This window comes from Onychomys torridus, chromosome 4 (genome assembly GCF_903995425.1).
Source record: "Onychomys torridus chromosome 4, mOncTor1.1, whole genome shotgun sequence".
Lineage (NCBI taxonomy): Eukaryota > Metazoa > Chordata > Mammalia > Rodentia > Cricetidae > Onychomys > Onychomys torridus.
Window position 1 is genome coordinate 45,828,000 of NC_050446.1, and position 17,937 is coordinate 45,845,936.

Here is a 17,937-nt window from a genome sequence, read left to right on the forward strand (position 1 = left end):
CAACTTTATGGTCTTTCTCTTCTGTGCTCATCCTTTCCTCATGGGGGTGGTAATTCTAGGCTTCATTTTCAGAGTCTGTACCAGCTCTTCTTTGTTTTTCTTCACCTGTAATCTCAGTTTTACTCCAGCACTTTTTAAAATGGATTTATAGCTTTGTCTTTCTACTTTTGATTCTAGAAGTCCTGTCTTCTTTATCACATTGAGAATGCCAAATATTTTCTTAAAAATGACTTCAGATTTTTGTGGGAAATCATCTTGAGGAGAGTGTTCTGTGGCTGTTTAGCATGGAGTTCGCTTGCTGTACTCAGTACCGTTAGGTAGATTCATGCCAGTATATAGCTGTTATTGTTGTTGCTGAATTGCAAAAGATCTCTTCAGATCTGTTCACAGGAGAAGATGCTCTTGGTCCTATCCTCTGTCCCCTTTTTCTTAGTAAAGTCCTCTTTGAAGTCTTTAACCTAGTAGCTATTTGATAGTTTTAGACTATGACTGACATTTTTTCAGTGAACTAAGAAATTTCCAAATAAATTAGCTATCTGCGGTGCCATGTTCTTTGTTATATATGTGAGCTATGGAAGAGCTCCAACCCCTGGCATGCAACATTTTCAAAAAACGTCTAGTCTTGAAATATTTTTTTGCCTCTGAAAACCAGCAGGGTACTGAATACTTCTTTCTTTTTCTAGCTGAAAAAGGAAGTAGCAATCACTAGTTGATATAGTTGGGGTATTCTCCTGCTGCCTCAAAAAGCATCAACAAGCCTAGGTTTCTGGGCAAGATGGCCAAGAGTGTGGAAAGAGGGATAATCAATTATAAACCGAAAGAGACTTTCCTGCTTAAGACCCATGATTTGTTTAATGTTATCTCTATCCACTTAAAAAATGTGTGGGTGTGGTGTGGTGTGGTGTGTGTGTGTGTGTGTATGTGCGTGCGCACGTGTGTGTGTGTGCGTGCGTGTGTGTGTGCGCACGTGTGTGTGTGCGCGCGCACGTGCGTGCGTGCGTGTGTGCGCGTGCCTGCGTGTGTGTGTGTGTGTGTGTGTGTGTGTGTGTGTGTGTGTGTGCATGTGTGTGTGCGCGCACACATGTGAGTTTAGGAATGGAGGCAGAGGATGAACTCAGGAATGCTGTCTCTTTGAGGCAGGGTTTCTCTTTAGCTTGAAGCTGACTGATCAGATTAGACCAGACCACACCATCAAGATCTAGGATACTCTGGTTTTCAATTTTGTTGGGAGGTTTATTTAATTGCTCTTGCCTTCCCAGCACTGGGATTACAAACACAGACACCATGCACAAAATTTTTCATGGATTCTTGGAGTTAAACACAGGTACTCATGATTTTAGGCAAATACTTTATTAACTGAGGTATCACCCTAACCCCTCTAAAACCTTTTTTAAAACCTGATTTCCTTCTCTTGCTGTTATGAGACTCCTTCCTACTCCTAGCAGGGAACTAAAAGTCGTGTCTTCCTATTTGTGGTTATATGTAGCTTCCCTTATCTCTTCCCAGAGATATTTTAGTGGAAGTCTGGGGGACACTAAACAAGCTTGCAGCAATCATTTAAGTGTAACTTATATGAAACTCCATAAATAAAGTATTTTTTCATGTTGCAGAATGTTTGCCGATTTTGCTTCCTGCAGATATTTTGTGGAAATAAAAAGTCTGTCTTGTAAATATTCATTGCAACTTGTTATTCAAATAAGGGAGGCATCAGTGTTCCTGTAATAGAACCTGTGTCTTATGAAAACTGGGTCACGTTAGTGATAGAATAAAATACAGACATATAAATGATGGTAAGAATTCCAATGACTCCTATAAAATTTTTATTATGCATAAAAGCTGTCTGATCATTGCCTGCTAACAATAGTCAAAATTGAAACGGCTGTTATAAATCATTTACTGGAGCGGTGGTAAATTCCGCTGTCTCCAGAGGCCAGAATAGTAAACCAAATTCTTGATGGCTACTGGTTCAGGATGACAGGGAGAGAAAGGGACTGAAATAAAGGTTACTCTAAAAATGGCCAGATCCTTGAATTACTATTATGGAATAGACCTACTCTCCCTGAGATAGAACTGAGGGCAAGGGATATTAACAGATTTGCCCAAAATGAAAAGATTGTGTGTTGTTCATCACAGCCACATAATCTGCAGGGCACATTCCAGATGAAATGCAGGGGACTATGTAACACTCATTTGGAATTCAGTATGGTGACAGCAAAGCTTTAGACCAGACTGAACTCTGTGTAACTGAACATGCCCATGTCAGCCTTGGTTTTACATTCTGATCTAGAATTTGTACACAAGCTGGAAAGAAACACACAGCCATTCACCTGTAGCCACCAAGGAAGATGGCCGTGGATGTGGATTAAGTCCATTTTTGTGGTTCCCAGTATGGAAGCAAGCCATCAGTCCCTACAGGGTGGCTTTCACATGAGGGGTAGAGTCAGAGCTTTTCCGTTTTGTTGTTGTTGAATTCCTCCTTCTTCTGCCACTGTTTGTTATTCCTTCTCAAATTCAGATTTTTACGAGTTACTTATTGAAGACTTCAAAGCTCTTCTCTAAAGTAGTTCTGCTTTAGATTTTAGAATGTTGGAGAGTGGACCAGCCCACAAATGTCTGTGATAGTCTGAGGGATGCTAGTGTCTGCCTGTGGGTCAAAGCCAATTGTTAGAGGTTTCCTAGTACCAACCCTCTTTCTCCCCTGAGTGTAATTCTCAGTTTCCTCAGATAATTTTATATATCATTGTAACCATCTCCTAAAATCTGTCACTGTTACTTAACGTTTTTAGATTCTTTGCAAACAGAAGATGTTTATCTACAGTGTATAATCCAAGCTTCCACCAACCTAGCACCCTTGTGAATATAGTGGAGTGAATCCTGGGCAGTTTTTAGAAGCATGGTATTCACATTCAGAAAGGACCAGGAAGGCCAGAGAGATGGTTCCACGTAAAGGTGTATGCTGCAACTAACCTGCCTGAGTTTCATCACTGGGCCATACACACACACTATGGCACATATGACCACAGATACAAACACATGTACACACAGGTGTGCCCATATGTACATGTGCCTGCTTCCACACACACACACAGTTCTAAAACATTTTCATGGTGTACAAGAAATAAAATTGGGAGTTGAGTACTAGGGTAAGATGCTTTTTGTAAATAAAAACGTAAATATCTTCATTCGATGAACCTCATCCCTTTGTGTGTGTCAATCAGAGAAAATTGACAAGCTGGGAAAGAAGAAAGGTAGGTGGGCAAATCTGATAACTTACAGGAAGAAAAGTTATGAATAATGATTAATATTTATTTCCTTAAAGCCATACTCAGGAATAGTTTATGTTCAACTAGTGATCTTTACCAAGTCTGTTCCTTGGTTTAAAGGAACAGAAAACTTAATTAACTTTTTCCTCACATATTTCAGATATACTGTGAAATATATAAACTGAATGTCTTAATCTCTTTAATCTTCTACAGGTGGAGATTTTCCTTTTACCTCTATATATTTATCTATGGAGTCCGGTTCTTAAAACAGGTAGGCACTGTCATATTACTTCATACAATTCTTATGTATCTATAGGCCTATGTCTAATTTTTAATATGTAACAATATTATACATACTATAACAGCCTTCCTAATAATTACTTGTACATATAAATTTGATTTATAAAAATATTTACAGAAATTTCATTTAGTCCTATGTCTGAAATGCTTTGAAAAGCAGTTTGTTTCTTCAGGAAAGATGTGAAGTCTTTAGTGTGCTCTGTCTGGTTACTGTTTTTTTTGCATTAGAACTTGTAACGTCCAGTTGATGCTATGAATGAGATTAGCATTTCAGCCTTGCATGTCACATGACCTGAAAACTCTGGTTGCTGCGATGGGTGTTATCACTGTCATCCCCATCATAGAGACTGCTGTTTTAGAATCTGGTACATTAGTTAGCAGGGTAGAACCAACCACTGGTGGTAAGTTCAGCTTTTAATTTTTTTAGCCTGTGTTGTATTTACTCCTGGCTTGCTAACCGCTGCATGAACTAGGACCCATTAATGTATGGAAATCTTTCTTTATCAGGTGTAGCCTCCTCCTGCCTAGTGGTTACCATTCATACTGATAATGATAAATCAGGGTGCTTAAATTCCAGACTCACAAAGACTTATCTTCTTATTTTCTTGGATGTGTTAACCCTGGTAACTTGGTGCAAAATAGAAAGGTAATCTTAAAAGTACTCTGTATTGTCAACCTCGAAAGTACTATCAGTGTTTTGTTTTTTATTACAAACATAACTCTAAAATAGGATACAGGCCAAGTAGCATAAGTTACTAGTAAAGCTTATAAATACTGATGTGAAAATTTCAAATATGTTTTGTTTTTAAAGTCTAAATTGTCAGATGTTGTCTGCCTGTAGAATTGTTCTTATAACAAGTGGTCACTGTGCACTGTGAAAGCTCCCTAGAAACACTTTGCACTACCTGCCATTCCCTTAGGAAACTAACTGTGCTTGCTTGCTTGTTTTTCATTTAGTAAGAATGTCTGGTCCAGGGTCATTTGAGTAAATGTAAATGGATGAACTTGACACTCACAATGGAGAAATTTGCAGCTGGAGTAAACAGACACGGTGGAACATGCTTAGTTTGAACCCTTATATCTGTGTTTTCAGACTTAGTGAGGAAAATTGAATGAGAATAAGGCATTTTATGCTTACTTGGAGAAGATAAGAATTACTGTAGATAGAATTTGAGGTGATGTGGCAGATTTGCCCTTCATGGAATGTGAAGTTGCTAACAGGACCATGGTTTGGGGGTTCACGCTTGCTTCTGCTTGTAAGAGGTTTTGATGGTGTAAGGAGAAGATGGTGGGAGCCAGGACTGTAGTTGGAGATCCCACCTATACTTCCTGCCTGGCTACTGGCCAATCAGAATTTTATTTACACAGAGCAATATCCACAACACTTCCCCTTTTCTTTTTTTTTTTTTTTTTTTTTTGAAGGAAGGTTTTAACTTTTACATTGTAAAATTACATATAACAAACAAAACAATTATCAAGCAAGAATTATAGTTACAATATTAAAGAAGATATCTATCTTATATTTGTGAGTCTAAGGTTTTACATCTAACTTAAACAAGAAGCCTGCCAGGGCCATACAGTTTGTAAGCAATATAAGTTTCTGTGTGTTTACTTGGTTGGGTCTAAGCGTCTATGGGCCTGGCGGATGAGAAAGAGATTTGTCCTGTCTGTGGGCCAGGCAGGAAAACTAGCTACAAAGGACCACTCTTTTGTCCTGTCCCATCCTTTCCTTGGATAGTTTCCGTTATCCCTCATGAGGTAATTGTGGCCATCTGACAGCAGAAAAGGAAGCACTTTGACATAGATCTAGTTCTTTCTAGCTCATTCTGCCCCTACACAAACTGAATGGCATGGAAATACCTTTTGTCCAGACTGAACGGATCAAGAGGGAAGAAAGGCCAGTGGACCATGCAAGGCCATAGAGAAACTTGTCAATAGAATGTTTGCTTGGGAAATTTTTTTTCTTAGACTTCACCAGTTTTATACTACTTTCCTTTCAGGCTATGACAAATGCTCTAAAAACAGTAAAAGACCTAGACATGTTCTGGTTGAATGAACTTGTATTGAGGTCCTTTCTCCAGTGCTGTCTGAAGAGCATTCATTTGGATGAACTGCTTGATTTAGCCTCCATTGTGTGAGACAGAGACATGTGTTGAATCCTGTTGTCAAAATACCTGTACACAACTTTGTAAATGTCTTGTCAGCCCTCTTGTCTCACGGTCCATTCAGAGAGGGTAGGTAATACTCTGAAGGTCACACTACAGTGTACTAACGGTGAGCCTCAAATTAGGTACACACTTCTGTGCCATACACCTAACTTCCTCACATTCCCAGGAAGCACAGTTTCCATATGACTTCTTTCTTTAGTCAAGTTAACGAAATTAACTAAACCATATCCTTATTCCAGTTTAAAAAACTTACATATTTTAAATAGTTTTATGAAGTTAGAAAAGACTTGTCTCAAACAAGGAAAAAATATGGATGTAGCCTCAAAATTAAATTGAAAATTTCATAATATTGTAAATATTTTAACATAGATTCAGTACAGCATTAGCCCAAGTTCACCTTTGTGTTCAGATTTTTCCAAATAATGTAGTAGGAAAATTCTTACAATCACTGAGCAATGAACTAATTTTTATTCTGGTATCAAAAGTGTGGATTATTCCTTGGCTTATAGAAAATGGCTTGGCAATATACACTGTCCAGTTTCCCTCCACCCTCACTTAGATGAGACAGGTCAGCTGTAGCTAATCCTCTAGGGGCACTAAGTGTCCTCTCTGTCCTAAAAGATTAGACAAGTCAAGACTATGTGGCATTTATCTTACAGACATCTAAGTAAACCATTATGTAGGGTTATTTCTAGGATGAGAAATACCTAAATAGTTTGAAGTAACCCCAAGTTGGTATTTCTGGATCTTCAGGTGCTGTTCACAGATAGCTGCTCTGCCCACACATGTGATTACCTGATCTGTCCCACTCCTTGGGTAGCTCCATCTACACATGTGATTGACAGAGACAAATGCTTTTGTAAAGAAGGTTCTAAGTTACTTGAGGTGCTCTGAAGTCCTGCAGCCTACTCACACAAATTGACATGCTTTCTGGGGTCCTGAAATAAACCAAACCATTGCTCAGTATGGGTATACATTTGTAATCCCATCACTGAGGAGACTGAGGCAGGAGAATGGAGAGCTAATGGCCAGTCTGGGCTATTGTTGTTGTTTAGGTGGTTGGTTTGGATTTAGTCACTTTTAGATGGAAATTTCTGTTTGACAGAATGTTTAAAATATTTTTAATTCCTTGTTTTACTTTTTAAATATAACATCACGGGAATGTCACACACACTACGCAGATATAGGTAAAAGGCATTTCTTAGGATCTACATGTTAGGCTAGTTTGTTTCTAACTTTTAACCACTTTGTACATTTTTGTATCATGATTTTGTAAACATGCATGCATGTAACTAAAAGAAAAACTGTTGAATATACAACTCTATCTAACTTATGTATCGAAGCCTGATAGAGAGAAACCACAAGAAGTATGTTAGGAGTTACTATGTTTAAAACAACAACAAAATGATTGCTCATGGGGAACCACTGAGGCTGTGTAAATCAAAGCAAATGAAGAGCTAGCTGCTGGTCCCCACTATGCAGTAAGAAGCTTGCAACCTGAATGTGACTCAGCTCACTACTCCTTTCTGAGATGCTCTGCCATTGAACCAAGCAGTATACTTAGTAATGCTAATTAGCGTATACACTGGTGTAAGCACCTTTGCCATTGTAAATCAGTAGCAAACATCTCAAGGGCTGATCCTTTCCTTGGTGCTCAAAAACACTAATGCTCAGGATCAAGGGATTCCAGAAAGGAACTGAAAATCACAAGGAGCCCAGAAAACTTTCTGAAGAGGGGATGCTGGCTGGCCCATGTCCCTGAGAGCAAAGCTGGCCCTGTCATTGCCAGGGAGTAAAGCTATGTCACTGGCAAGATAGTAAAACTTAAGAGACCCAATTCCATCCTCTCCATGCTGCTTTCCAGCCCCATAGTGTTCTTGAGAGATCAGACTGGGCAAGACACTGGCACTGTGGAGCCAGCAGAAGTGGGGTTTGCAGAATCCAGCTCTGAGCTGAAAACAGTATCTGGGTAACTAGTCTAACCTCCCATGTTGCTTTTACTTTTGTTACTTACATTTGCTCCAGTAATACACTATATTTTCTTATTATTTTTAAAAACACAGTTGTAAGGGCTGGGGAGAAGTTGTGAGGGTTCATAGATTACCCTACGAAAGAGCACCACTCACATATGTGAGGGCAAGAGTATTTCTTGAGAGAAGAATTCCTGCATGCAGAGGTCAGCCACACGACAAAATGACAATGACCAGAGAAGCTGGAGGATCCTTTTATAGACAGCCAGGAGGGGATTAGATTGTCCTAAACATGATTGGCCAAGCAAGCAGCAGCCATACTAGTATCTGTCTGATTGGCTGGCTGAATCATGTCTGGTATGCAATACCTCCTTTACCTGCCTTATCAGAAACCAAAACTGAAACGGAAACTGAAACTCAGGTCTAGTAGAGGCTGGGGCTGGGAGAAGTTCACCATGGTGCTCCTGTAGCCTCTCAGTATCTCAGTCAATAAAATGCTTGCCACATAAGTAACCTGAGTTTGGATCCTCAACACCCATATGAAAATCCAGACATGCATGATAGTGCACCCTTGCTATCCCAGCATTGGAGAGACAGGGTTAGTCAAATACCTGGAGCTCACTAGTCAGCTAGCTTTGCTGAACCAGCAAGTTCCAGGGTCAGTGGGAGACCTTGTCTCAGAATAGAAAATGGAGGCTAGAAGAAGACACCTGACATTGACTGCTGGCCTCCACATGCACACAGACACATGTGCCAAAGCACCTTCACACAGTCATGAACATGAACACAAACATAGAGCACACAGCAAAATATCTGCTGGCTGCCCTCTGTTGTATACACTTTATGAATAACCACTAAAACTTGCAGTTGAGAAGTACTCTTCCAGACTCTTCCCATTGCATGTGCCCTTGAATCTCTTGAGTCTGACTTGAACCTTGGCCCTGCCTTTCATGGTACATATGGCCATAGCATATTCTGCTGGTCTAGCATTTCCAGTTGTTCTCTTCTGCTTATTGGCCAACGTGGAATGCTTCTGAAATAGCATGGTCATCTGTTCATCTATTTGAAGGTGAAAAAAAATGTGACCAGTTGTTAGAAGGACTATTCATTTACAGGCTTTTTTTTGGGGGGGGGGTGTATTATTTTTAAATTGTGAAATTATTTGATTACATTTAAGGGAATCTGAATTTTATTTTTGCCTTTGAGTGTGGCCCATCATGTGCTGTATCAGAAGTGCACTTGACAAGTTGGGGAGAAGTCTTGGTGGTTAAAGTGCTTACTATGCAAGTGTGAGGACGTGAGGAAAGCCAACACAGGACTAGACATAAAGGCAGACATGAAGCTCAGTATAGCATGTTCATTCTCCCAATGCTTTCACAGTGCAGTGACAGGAAGAGATAGGAGAACCCTTGGGAGCTCACAGGCCAGTTACCTGACATGTGCAGCATCAAGCAACACAGAGACCCTGAACCAAGCGATCAGGAAAGTGAGGACCTGAGGTTGTCCTCTGACTGTCCATGCATGCCATGGTGTGTACCTGCTCTCAGACAGATGAGTGTGTAAACACAGTGCACACACACAAAGATTTTTTTAATGTGCACATGACTTAGATTACAAGCATTGGGAGAAGGAACTGTAAAGATCAAGTATCCTAAATTTCTTGTCTGGGGAGAGAAAAACCAGTTTCAGAAGAGTAAATTGATGTCCAAGGCAGAACTGGTAGTGTTTTTAAGTTCTTTGACTAAGTTCAAGAAAAGTGAGAAAGCAACTTTCAAAAAGCTAGCAGTTCAAATAATTACCGCTTTAATAGTTGACCTGGTTGATGAAGAATTCAAAGACATATCAGTGTGGGACACTTAGGTGGCTAGAGTTCATGGTTGAATTGCTATCCTCTGCTTGGCCAATTAGGAAGAACTTGGTCTACATTCAGGTGCAGTTATGCTTTGCTCTCTGAAATCTCTTTTTGGGGGGCCCTCATTTTTCCTGGAAAATAGGAAAGTGATACTTTCTCTGAGATCCCTGATTGAAGTGTATATGAAGCTTTGGAAGGCTCATGTAGGTCTGCTCAGCCTTTTGACATTGCAACATAACATTGTCATGCCCAAAGTTCATGCTCCAGAACCATGGAATCAAGTGACGAGAAAAAATAATAATCCCCCAAAACACACATAAAATCCTCACAGTGTTTTAAATAACTCTGTGATTTTATGTTAGGCCCCATTCATAGGCCTCATGGCATGGACCATGGGCCGGACACAGCTGCATACACTAATTATTGCTGATTGACAGTCAGGCTCTGCAGGGAATTCTGAATTCTGAATCTCCTATAACCCCTAAACAGAATTGATGTGATGTACTGCTGGGGCCCCCTAGTCGGTGACCCCTTGCTAGAACCATGCCCGGACTCTTACTAACAGGCTAATGTACTTTCGGGAACAAAATTTCAGATCAAACTTCAGTGCTGCATCCACTGCTTCTTCTCTTCTTGTACCCCACCACTCTCTCAGACCCCTTTCCCTCACCTGTCTCTTCTCTTTGTTCCAGTCCACTTTCGTTTTTTAGCTGCTGTGGCTCCCATTCCCAACAAGGAGAGCATTCTGAGGAGTGAGAACCTTAGAATAGTGTGGCACAGAGAAGGTGCTGAAGAGGGTCCCGGAGTCATGCTGTCCCCACAGTGCCTTTCCTCTCTCCATGACTAATTCTCCCTGCAGGCAGCTTTATGGCTTTAGGCAAGTTACCCTCTCTCTCTGGTATTTAGATGATCTATCTCTAATCTCAGTCATGTGGTCTAAAACAGCACCTTCAGCTTGTATCTGCTAATTCAGTGGAGAACCTGAAATTGGGACAGTTATGGTAAATTGATACAGTCTGCTTAAAAAGCAACATGGTGATACAGAATAATTAAAAATAGGCTCATAAATTTTGACCTGGAAATTCAACTCCTATAAATTCATACTGAAGAAAGAATTATAAAGATTTTCAAGTATGAATATGCAGTTATTAATCACAATGAAAAATTATCAATATCTATATGCCCATGAAAAAACACAAACCACTTAAAATGTTCTTAATAGCTAATATCAACAGAATTGTTTTACTACATTATTATCAAGTGAATAGAGTAGCCTGCAATTTTTCGAAAATAAATCCAGAATAGCTGTATTTATGATCCTAGTAAAGTAGTGAGTGGAACTGGCCGTGAAGAGAGGTAGCAGAGTCTTTCTGTGTTTGCCTTGTGGTCACATAAACAAAGGAGTAGGTAAGAATGAAGGAGCCAGTTCTTTTACAAAAGCAGAAATATCGATACTATTTCTAAAAATATTTTAGCACATTGTTATTCAAGAGCTCTCAGATGTAGAAATTAGAACGAAATGACCATATTACAAAAGACCATGATGTTATTTAACAATTTTGATATGAGAAAATAGTAATTGTAAGATGACTTCCTGTTAAAATGGCAAAGAAATAAGAAGGTTTGACCTCAGGCTGAGGGGATGGCTCAATCAGTATAATACCTACTTCCTACTCATGGAGACTTGATCTTGGATCCTTAGAACCCACATCGATGTCCAGACATAACAGGATAAATCCCAGACTAGAGGCATGGAGACAGGAGGAACCTGGAGTCTCCTGTCCAGCCAGTTTAGCTGAACCAGTGAGCTCCACATTCAGTGAGAGATGGTATCTCAAGAAATAAAAATGGAAATTGGTAGAGGAAGACATTCAGTGGTAACTTCTGGACTCTGCACACATGTTCACATGTGATTGTGCTTCTATACATAACAGATACATATGCACACACATTTACATATGCACACATGTACACGCCCTCAAAGTTTGGTGTAAAAAGTCTAGCTATTCATATTGCCCTAATTCCTGTGGCCGTAATGTTTGGGGTTCCTCTTGTGGATCCCTTTCCCCAACTGCATTACCAGGGATGCCTTGGAACTACCCTGACAGAGACACGCTGGTAGACTTTGTCATCCCCTGTGTGATTCTGGTAAAACTCAAGATCTCTGTATTTTTGCTGCTGTTGGAAAAATAGGTCAGTTGTTGTTTGCTTGTTAGTCCAGGGTCCTGCTGTTTTGCCCAGGCCCCCCTTAAACTGGCCATCTTCCTGCCTTAGCTTTCTGAATGTGGGGACTAAGACTATGGTGATATCCACACTTCACATATATTTATATGGTCTACTTTAGGAAATGACTCAAATTCTTCATTCTGTGTGTTGCTTTGAGAACGTTCTCACTCTTTACGGGTGTGGTAATGAGTAGAAAACACTCCTGGCTTAGTGAATAGCCAGAGTAAAATTTTCGTGGCCTGTGGTGGTAACCACACCCCAGTAGTGATAACTGTACTTTCCTGAGTACTCACTGAAGGCCAGACCCTGTGTTGTATGATTCATTCCTTGTCCTTACCAGGAAAGAACCCAGGGCTCTCAGAGGCTGTCATTGTACAAGGTCACAGATCCAGTCAGGAGAGAGGGGTGGGCCTGAATATAAGCACGAGTGTTTTGGTTTTGTGGCTTACTGGTTATCAGTCTTAATTACTGACTATAGATTTGATCAGGATTGGTCGGTTATTAAGAAAAACACTACTCTCCCCCCACCCCACCCCAGGCTGGGAATGACACCAGGAAACCGCTCTGCCACGCTTTCTCTTGCTTCAGACACAGCATTCAGCTTAGTAAGTATATTCCGAGCCCCCAGTGTAAGCACCACATTTGTTTCCTCTGCTTCTTGTTGAAGTCATCCTGGCAAAGCTGAGACCCTCCAGCCACTGCATTCTTTATATTTTTGCATCATCTCAAATATCTACAGACTGTGTATAGAAATCCTTCTTATGAAACAATTAATATAGCATATTTTCTCTCCTGTGGCATATATTTACTTTTTATGATATGATCGGCAAATCTTTAACATACTATTCACAGTTAGCAGCTGGTTAGAACAACAGTATTTTGCACATTTGGGGAATATGTTTAGGCTGAGATTGCCCATTGCTTCTCAAACTAAAGTTTTCCAGGTGATACAGGAACTGTGCCAGCACTAAGGTGATGGCTCATAGGGTCTCAGTTACAGTAATACCTGTACTTTGGTTTAGTGAAGTGTCCTCTAAAGAACATGAAAAGGCACCCCACTACACACACACACTTGTCTTGCATTGCATTCGGGCACATCTGGAGAGAATGACATTTCATGACAGCTTTCTCCAGGCAGCCAAGCAGAAGGACTGAAGGACTCCGTGAAATTGGAATGGGTATGGGGGAGTTGAGATCAAGGATTACTTTATCTCTAAGTACAAATGGTCACTCTGACCTTACAGTGTGATACTTACTTTTCTGTAATTGTTCCAAGTACTCCTGACTCTGGTAAGTCTTTTTCCAGCTCACTCAGTGTCCTATCAACTTGTAGAAACTCCAGGACTGAATGGGGGTGGGGGGGAGAAGAAACATACGTTTCATAAGTTACCAAAATAGCACTCACTGAAATATATTCATTAGGAGTCCCCTGAAGGCATGGACTTCTTGTGAGTCTAGAGCAGAGCTTGATTGTGAAAAATATTACTCCTCATTTGTATGCTGTGACGGAGTTGGCTTTGCAGACTTGTGCTGGCTATAGGCAGTGCCTGACAACTGGATTGCATTAGTATTCATGTCCCGTTTCCATGGGGACGAGAAAAGTAGTAGTGCGCAGGAGGGTTCGGGTAATTAGAGATGAAGTATTGATCTGTGAATCAGAGCCCGCACCTGCACAGTCGCTCTGCATTAGGGAATCATCAGCAGGGACCTCTCTGCCACACAGGCAAATCACACGCTGCATTCCACATAGAGCATTTTTTTTTTTTAATTCAAGTGTGTTTTACCAAAACTTGAGAGCTAATGGCTTTCATATTACAATAATCATCATGAAACATTTTCAACAATGAAAATGAAACCGCCAGATTGTCTTTTTTTCCTCTTAAACATCAGCTTTCTGGAAAAGTAAGGAAATGGACCACTTCTGCTTGTGACAACTGTGCTCTTCTTTTTCATGGTCTTATCTGGATGTGTGGGGAGTGAAAGGGTGTTTAGGACAAAGCATTGATGTGAATCATAGCATCTGTCATTCCTGTCCAACCAGCCTCTGTTCCCATGAGAGACTTGTGTGTTGCCCCAGATCCTAGGTCCTGTGTCTACTGCTGTCCCCTGTAAGGTGGGACAAATGGCTGCTTGTGTGTGTGTGTGTGTGTGTGTGTGTGTGTGTGTGTGTGTGTGTGTGTGTGTTTTAACTCCCCTTCTTCATTAACACAAAAAGGAATATGCATGCATGCCTGGGGTTGACATTGCTGTTGTTGAAGCTTCATTAAGCAAAAGCTTGGCAATAACCTTCCCTATGTTGACTATTCCAAGACTATTCTAAGTCAAACATAAGACTATTCCTTATGTTGAAGGAATTTAAGTGTCTGTGAGTAAGTGGAAATCAGAAAGTAGCGAAGTTATCAATATAGGCAGTTATACTGGGAAGAGGAAGGCATTGGGGAACCTGCTAGAGTGAGTTCTAGAAATGGATTTGGTTGTTGCTTTTGGTACTGGAGATCAAGCCCAGGGCCCCTGACCTGCACCCCCAGCCTGGAAACATTCTTACTAAGGGATGTGGTGTCTTCATGTCTTTGTAAACATATGTAGACGGGCATCCAGTTCTCAGCCCTTAGGTCCATGCAGTTTGCTTATCTAAGTTATGCTTCAATAAAAACATAAAATTTAAACATCTTCTGGTAATTTCCTAGCTGCCATATAAAGTAGACCTTGGATGTTTCTAAATAGAAATGTAGGCATAGGCATTTGACAGTCAAAAATTGTACTTTATAGCTGTCTTGTTTATGGCTAAGCATTACATCAACACACACCACATCCCAGCTTCTCCAGGGCTCAGGGAACATTGGGGGAGAGAGGACAGAAAGATTGCAGGAGCCAAAGGTTGTGGAGGACTTAGATGAACCGGTGTCTAATCATACAGCAGGATCACTACACTCAGGAATTCACAGAAGCTTTGTTTTCCTATGTAAGACTTATATAAGAACAAGCCAACTAATATTCCCTCATGGATAGGGAGGTGCATATGGGCCCCCACCCCTAACTGAGGAGCTCTTGACAGTGGATGGCTGCTCAGAGAGAAAGAGTCAGTTATTTTTAGGAGTGAGGTCCTGGTAGGTTGACTATGCTCATCCAAATGATCCCACACCCATGCAGGAGGCAGAGTGCAAAGTGAAGAAAGGCATGTTAGAGCCTTTGAGGTTCTTAAATCTAATGAAAGGTTAAGGTTTGTCTATAAAGATGATCTGACTCTGTTTATGGCCACAGGGGTGGGGGAAATTCCACACCCAGCAGCAGCAGACACAAGAAGGAGCTAGACCTGGCTTCAGGTTTGGCTCACAAGTACTTGGGAAGTTCCATACCTTACAGTACTTTCAGTAGAAGTTTCAGACCCAGGGTGGGGACCAAATCTGACCTCATAGCCCAACAAACATACAGTCCTAAACAACAGCCTGGTTTAGATAACTTAGTCAGTAAAATGCAGGCAAGGGGACCTAAGTTCTTTGCCCAGAACCCATGTGAAAAAGACCAGTGTGATGCTGCATGCTTATAATTCCAGTGCTGGGGAAGTAGAGACAGCAGGTCCCTGAGACTCACTGATAGCAACCTAGCCAAGTCAGCGAGCTCTAGGTCAAGTGAAAGACTCTGTCTCACAAAACAAGATAGACAGCTCTTATGGAATACAACAAGTTGACTCCTTGCCTACACACACACACACACACACACACACACACACACACAGAGAGAGAGAGAGAGAGAGAGAGAGAGAGAGAGAGAGAGAGAGAGAGAGAGAAACACTACAAAATTACAAATTACTTGCCATAATTTAATATAGCACTTTAGATAACAATGCAGAAATTGAAAACAGAATTTAAGCCTGACATTTGTTCATTATGGTCATTTCTTCTCAAGATAAGACATCAATTCATTCAATAATTTTAGCAAGAAACCTGACTTTGGCAAAGTAGCATTTTGGGTAATAGAGTGTAAATGTTGCACCTGATGGGTGTTTTTCAGAATGATATTGGAAATGCCATTCTTTCCCTCTTTTGCTTTCCTCTTGACATATATTTGAAGTTTTTAAAGCACATTCTTAATATATCATTGAGAGCTGGACATGCTACCAAGAAACAGAGCCAGAAAGCTCCCAGGTTCAATGCCAGCCTAGACTACGTAACCAAACTACATGTCACGAAACAGCCATTGATGCTTTTATCCTCATGTGTTCATCACGGAAATTGTCGGCCAAGAAGTTGATAGGAGTACAGGATGTACCTCTTCCTTTGGGCATTGTGAGAAAAGGGCACTAATTTCTGGCTCATTTTACAAAAAGCTATTTTTGTCAGCGAGGGGAAAAATACCCTACTTTACTCAGTAGCTGACTCAGAATGAATGGATTTATATTTGACTTTTCCAGTTCAGACATTTATCCACAGACGAGAGAGATTTTGAATTAGTAAGAGCTCCTTCATGTTATTTTGAAGGTGTTTTGCTATTTGTGCTTTCATATATTTGGGATGTTCTTTTTCACATTGTGTTCTCATAGCATTTGTTTCAAAGAAGTAGTATTCCATTAGGTTAGCTTATTTCATCCTTAAAAATGTCTGACATGTTGTCTGTTCATAACCAAGTTCAAAGGAAGAGTGTGGATCCACTGACTCTCGAGCTGGAATAGGCCTTGGAGTCATTTGGAGAACTCGTGAGCTCATGGATTTCTGTGTCTTTTTAGTTTCTGATTCTGATTAGAGGGAGACTTTCCAAAGAGCAGCAACAGTGGTGTGGTGTGGATGGTGGATGGTGGGTGTGGAGCATCATCTTGAGTACTGCTGTGTTCTGTCCTGGTGTTTAGCACTTCCTTTGAGTATTTCTTTACTGTGGCTGCTGAAACACTACAAATTGAGGGCTTCAAACAGCAGAACTTGTTTTCTTCAGGTTCTGGAGTCAGCAGTATGATTTTGTTGCTGCAAGTAAAAGCTAAAGGGCTGCCTCCTTTAGGAGACACCAAGGGAGTCCCCGGCTCCCAGTAACCTGATCCGTGGCTTGTGGGTGGCCGCCATCTTCCTTTTTGTAGTCAAACCTGCCTCTGATAAACCAAAATACTTGATATGTAAAGGTCCTTACCTTAGTCACTTCTGCGAACTTTTTGCCCGGTAGGTGATATTCCTACATCTGGATGTTAGCCCTGATATTTTTGCGAGCTGATATAGAACAGACAATGACGTGAAAGTCCCATTCTCATCTCTACTGATCATGCAGCAGTCATTCACTGGAATATGAAGAGGGAAATGTCATTTAGAACATGCCAGCATTCTCCTTTGAAACTGACAAAAAGTTCCAGATGGTAACACACGGGCACCTGCAATAAATGATCATGTAGTTTTATTACCTTGAAACCCCGTGGAAAAACATATTTTCCAACAATCAATTTTGTTAAGAGCTGATATAAAATTTTTCTCTTAAAATGTCACATATTTTATACACGTTGGCCAATAGAACCTGTGATATGCCCACAGTTGTGTTTAATAACTGGTACCACACAGTAAGGACTGCACTGGTGCTGCAGGTAGACCTCTTGGGATTCGAGTGAGGAAGGCGTGCATAATATTCTGGAAGTTCAGCAAAGTGGGAGCTGAGGAGCGGAATGAGGTTGGACAGGTAAAGGAGTCTTCGACCATGAAGATGGACAAGCAACAGGGAGAGAAAATGATGCTGGAGAAGAGTCAGAAGATAAAGCTGGAACTTGGAAAGGATTGTATCCAGGGTCAGGGGAAGAGAGGTCTCAGGAGATGAAAGACAGGCAGGGTGCTAGGCAGCCCTGCGTCCATGTTGGACAGGCAGGACTTCAGCTTCCATCTCGGAGAAAAGTACGTCCCAGACAGTTGAACAGGAGCTGGGAAACGGCCGGTGGTCTCCGTGTGAGGAAGGAGTTGGAAGCAGCAAATCCTGGGTGCATGGCAACACGTGTCAGCCCTGCAGCGGCTATACTGGCTTTTGGCTCAGCTCCGGGGATAGCTACCTCCTCCTCTGCATCAGTTTTGTCGTGTTAGGTACACTCAAGGATGGTTGGCAGAAGGCCGATTTTGAACGCTTGGGCACGGAAGAGAATGGACATTAAAAGAGAGAGAAGAGAACACAAGCAGACTGTTGGCAGTTTATTAAGTTAC

The 17,937-nt window shown here is 41.0% G+C and overlaps 1 protein-coding gene across 1 annotated transcript in view; it reads left to right on the forward strand.

Annotated features, from left to right (window-relative positions):
• Window positions 1-17,937, forward strand: part of Cers6 (ceramide synthase 6) — a 276,983-nt gene that overhangs the window by 164,031 nt on the left and 95,015 nt on the right. The window contains exon 4 of the mRNA XM_036184679.1: window positions 3,477-3,534. Coding sequence (XP_036040572.1) covers window positions 3,477-3,534 — 58 coding nt within the window. The remainder of the gene's footprint in view (window positions 1-3,476; window positions 3,535-17,937) is intronic.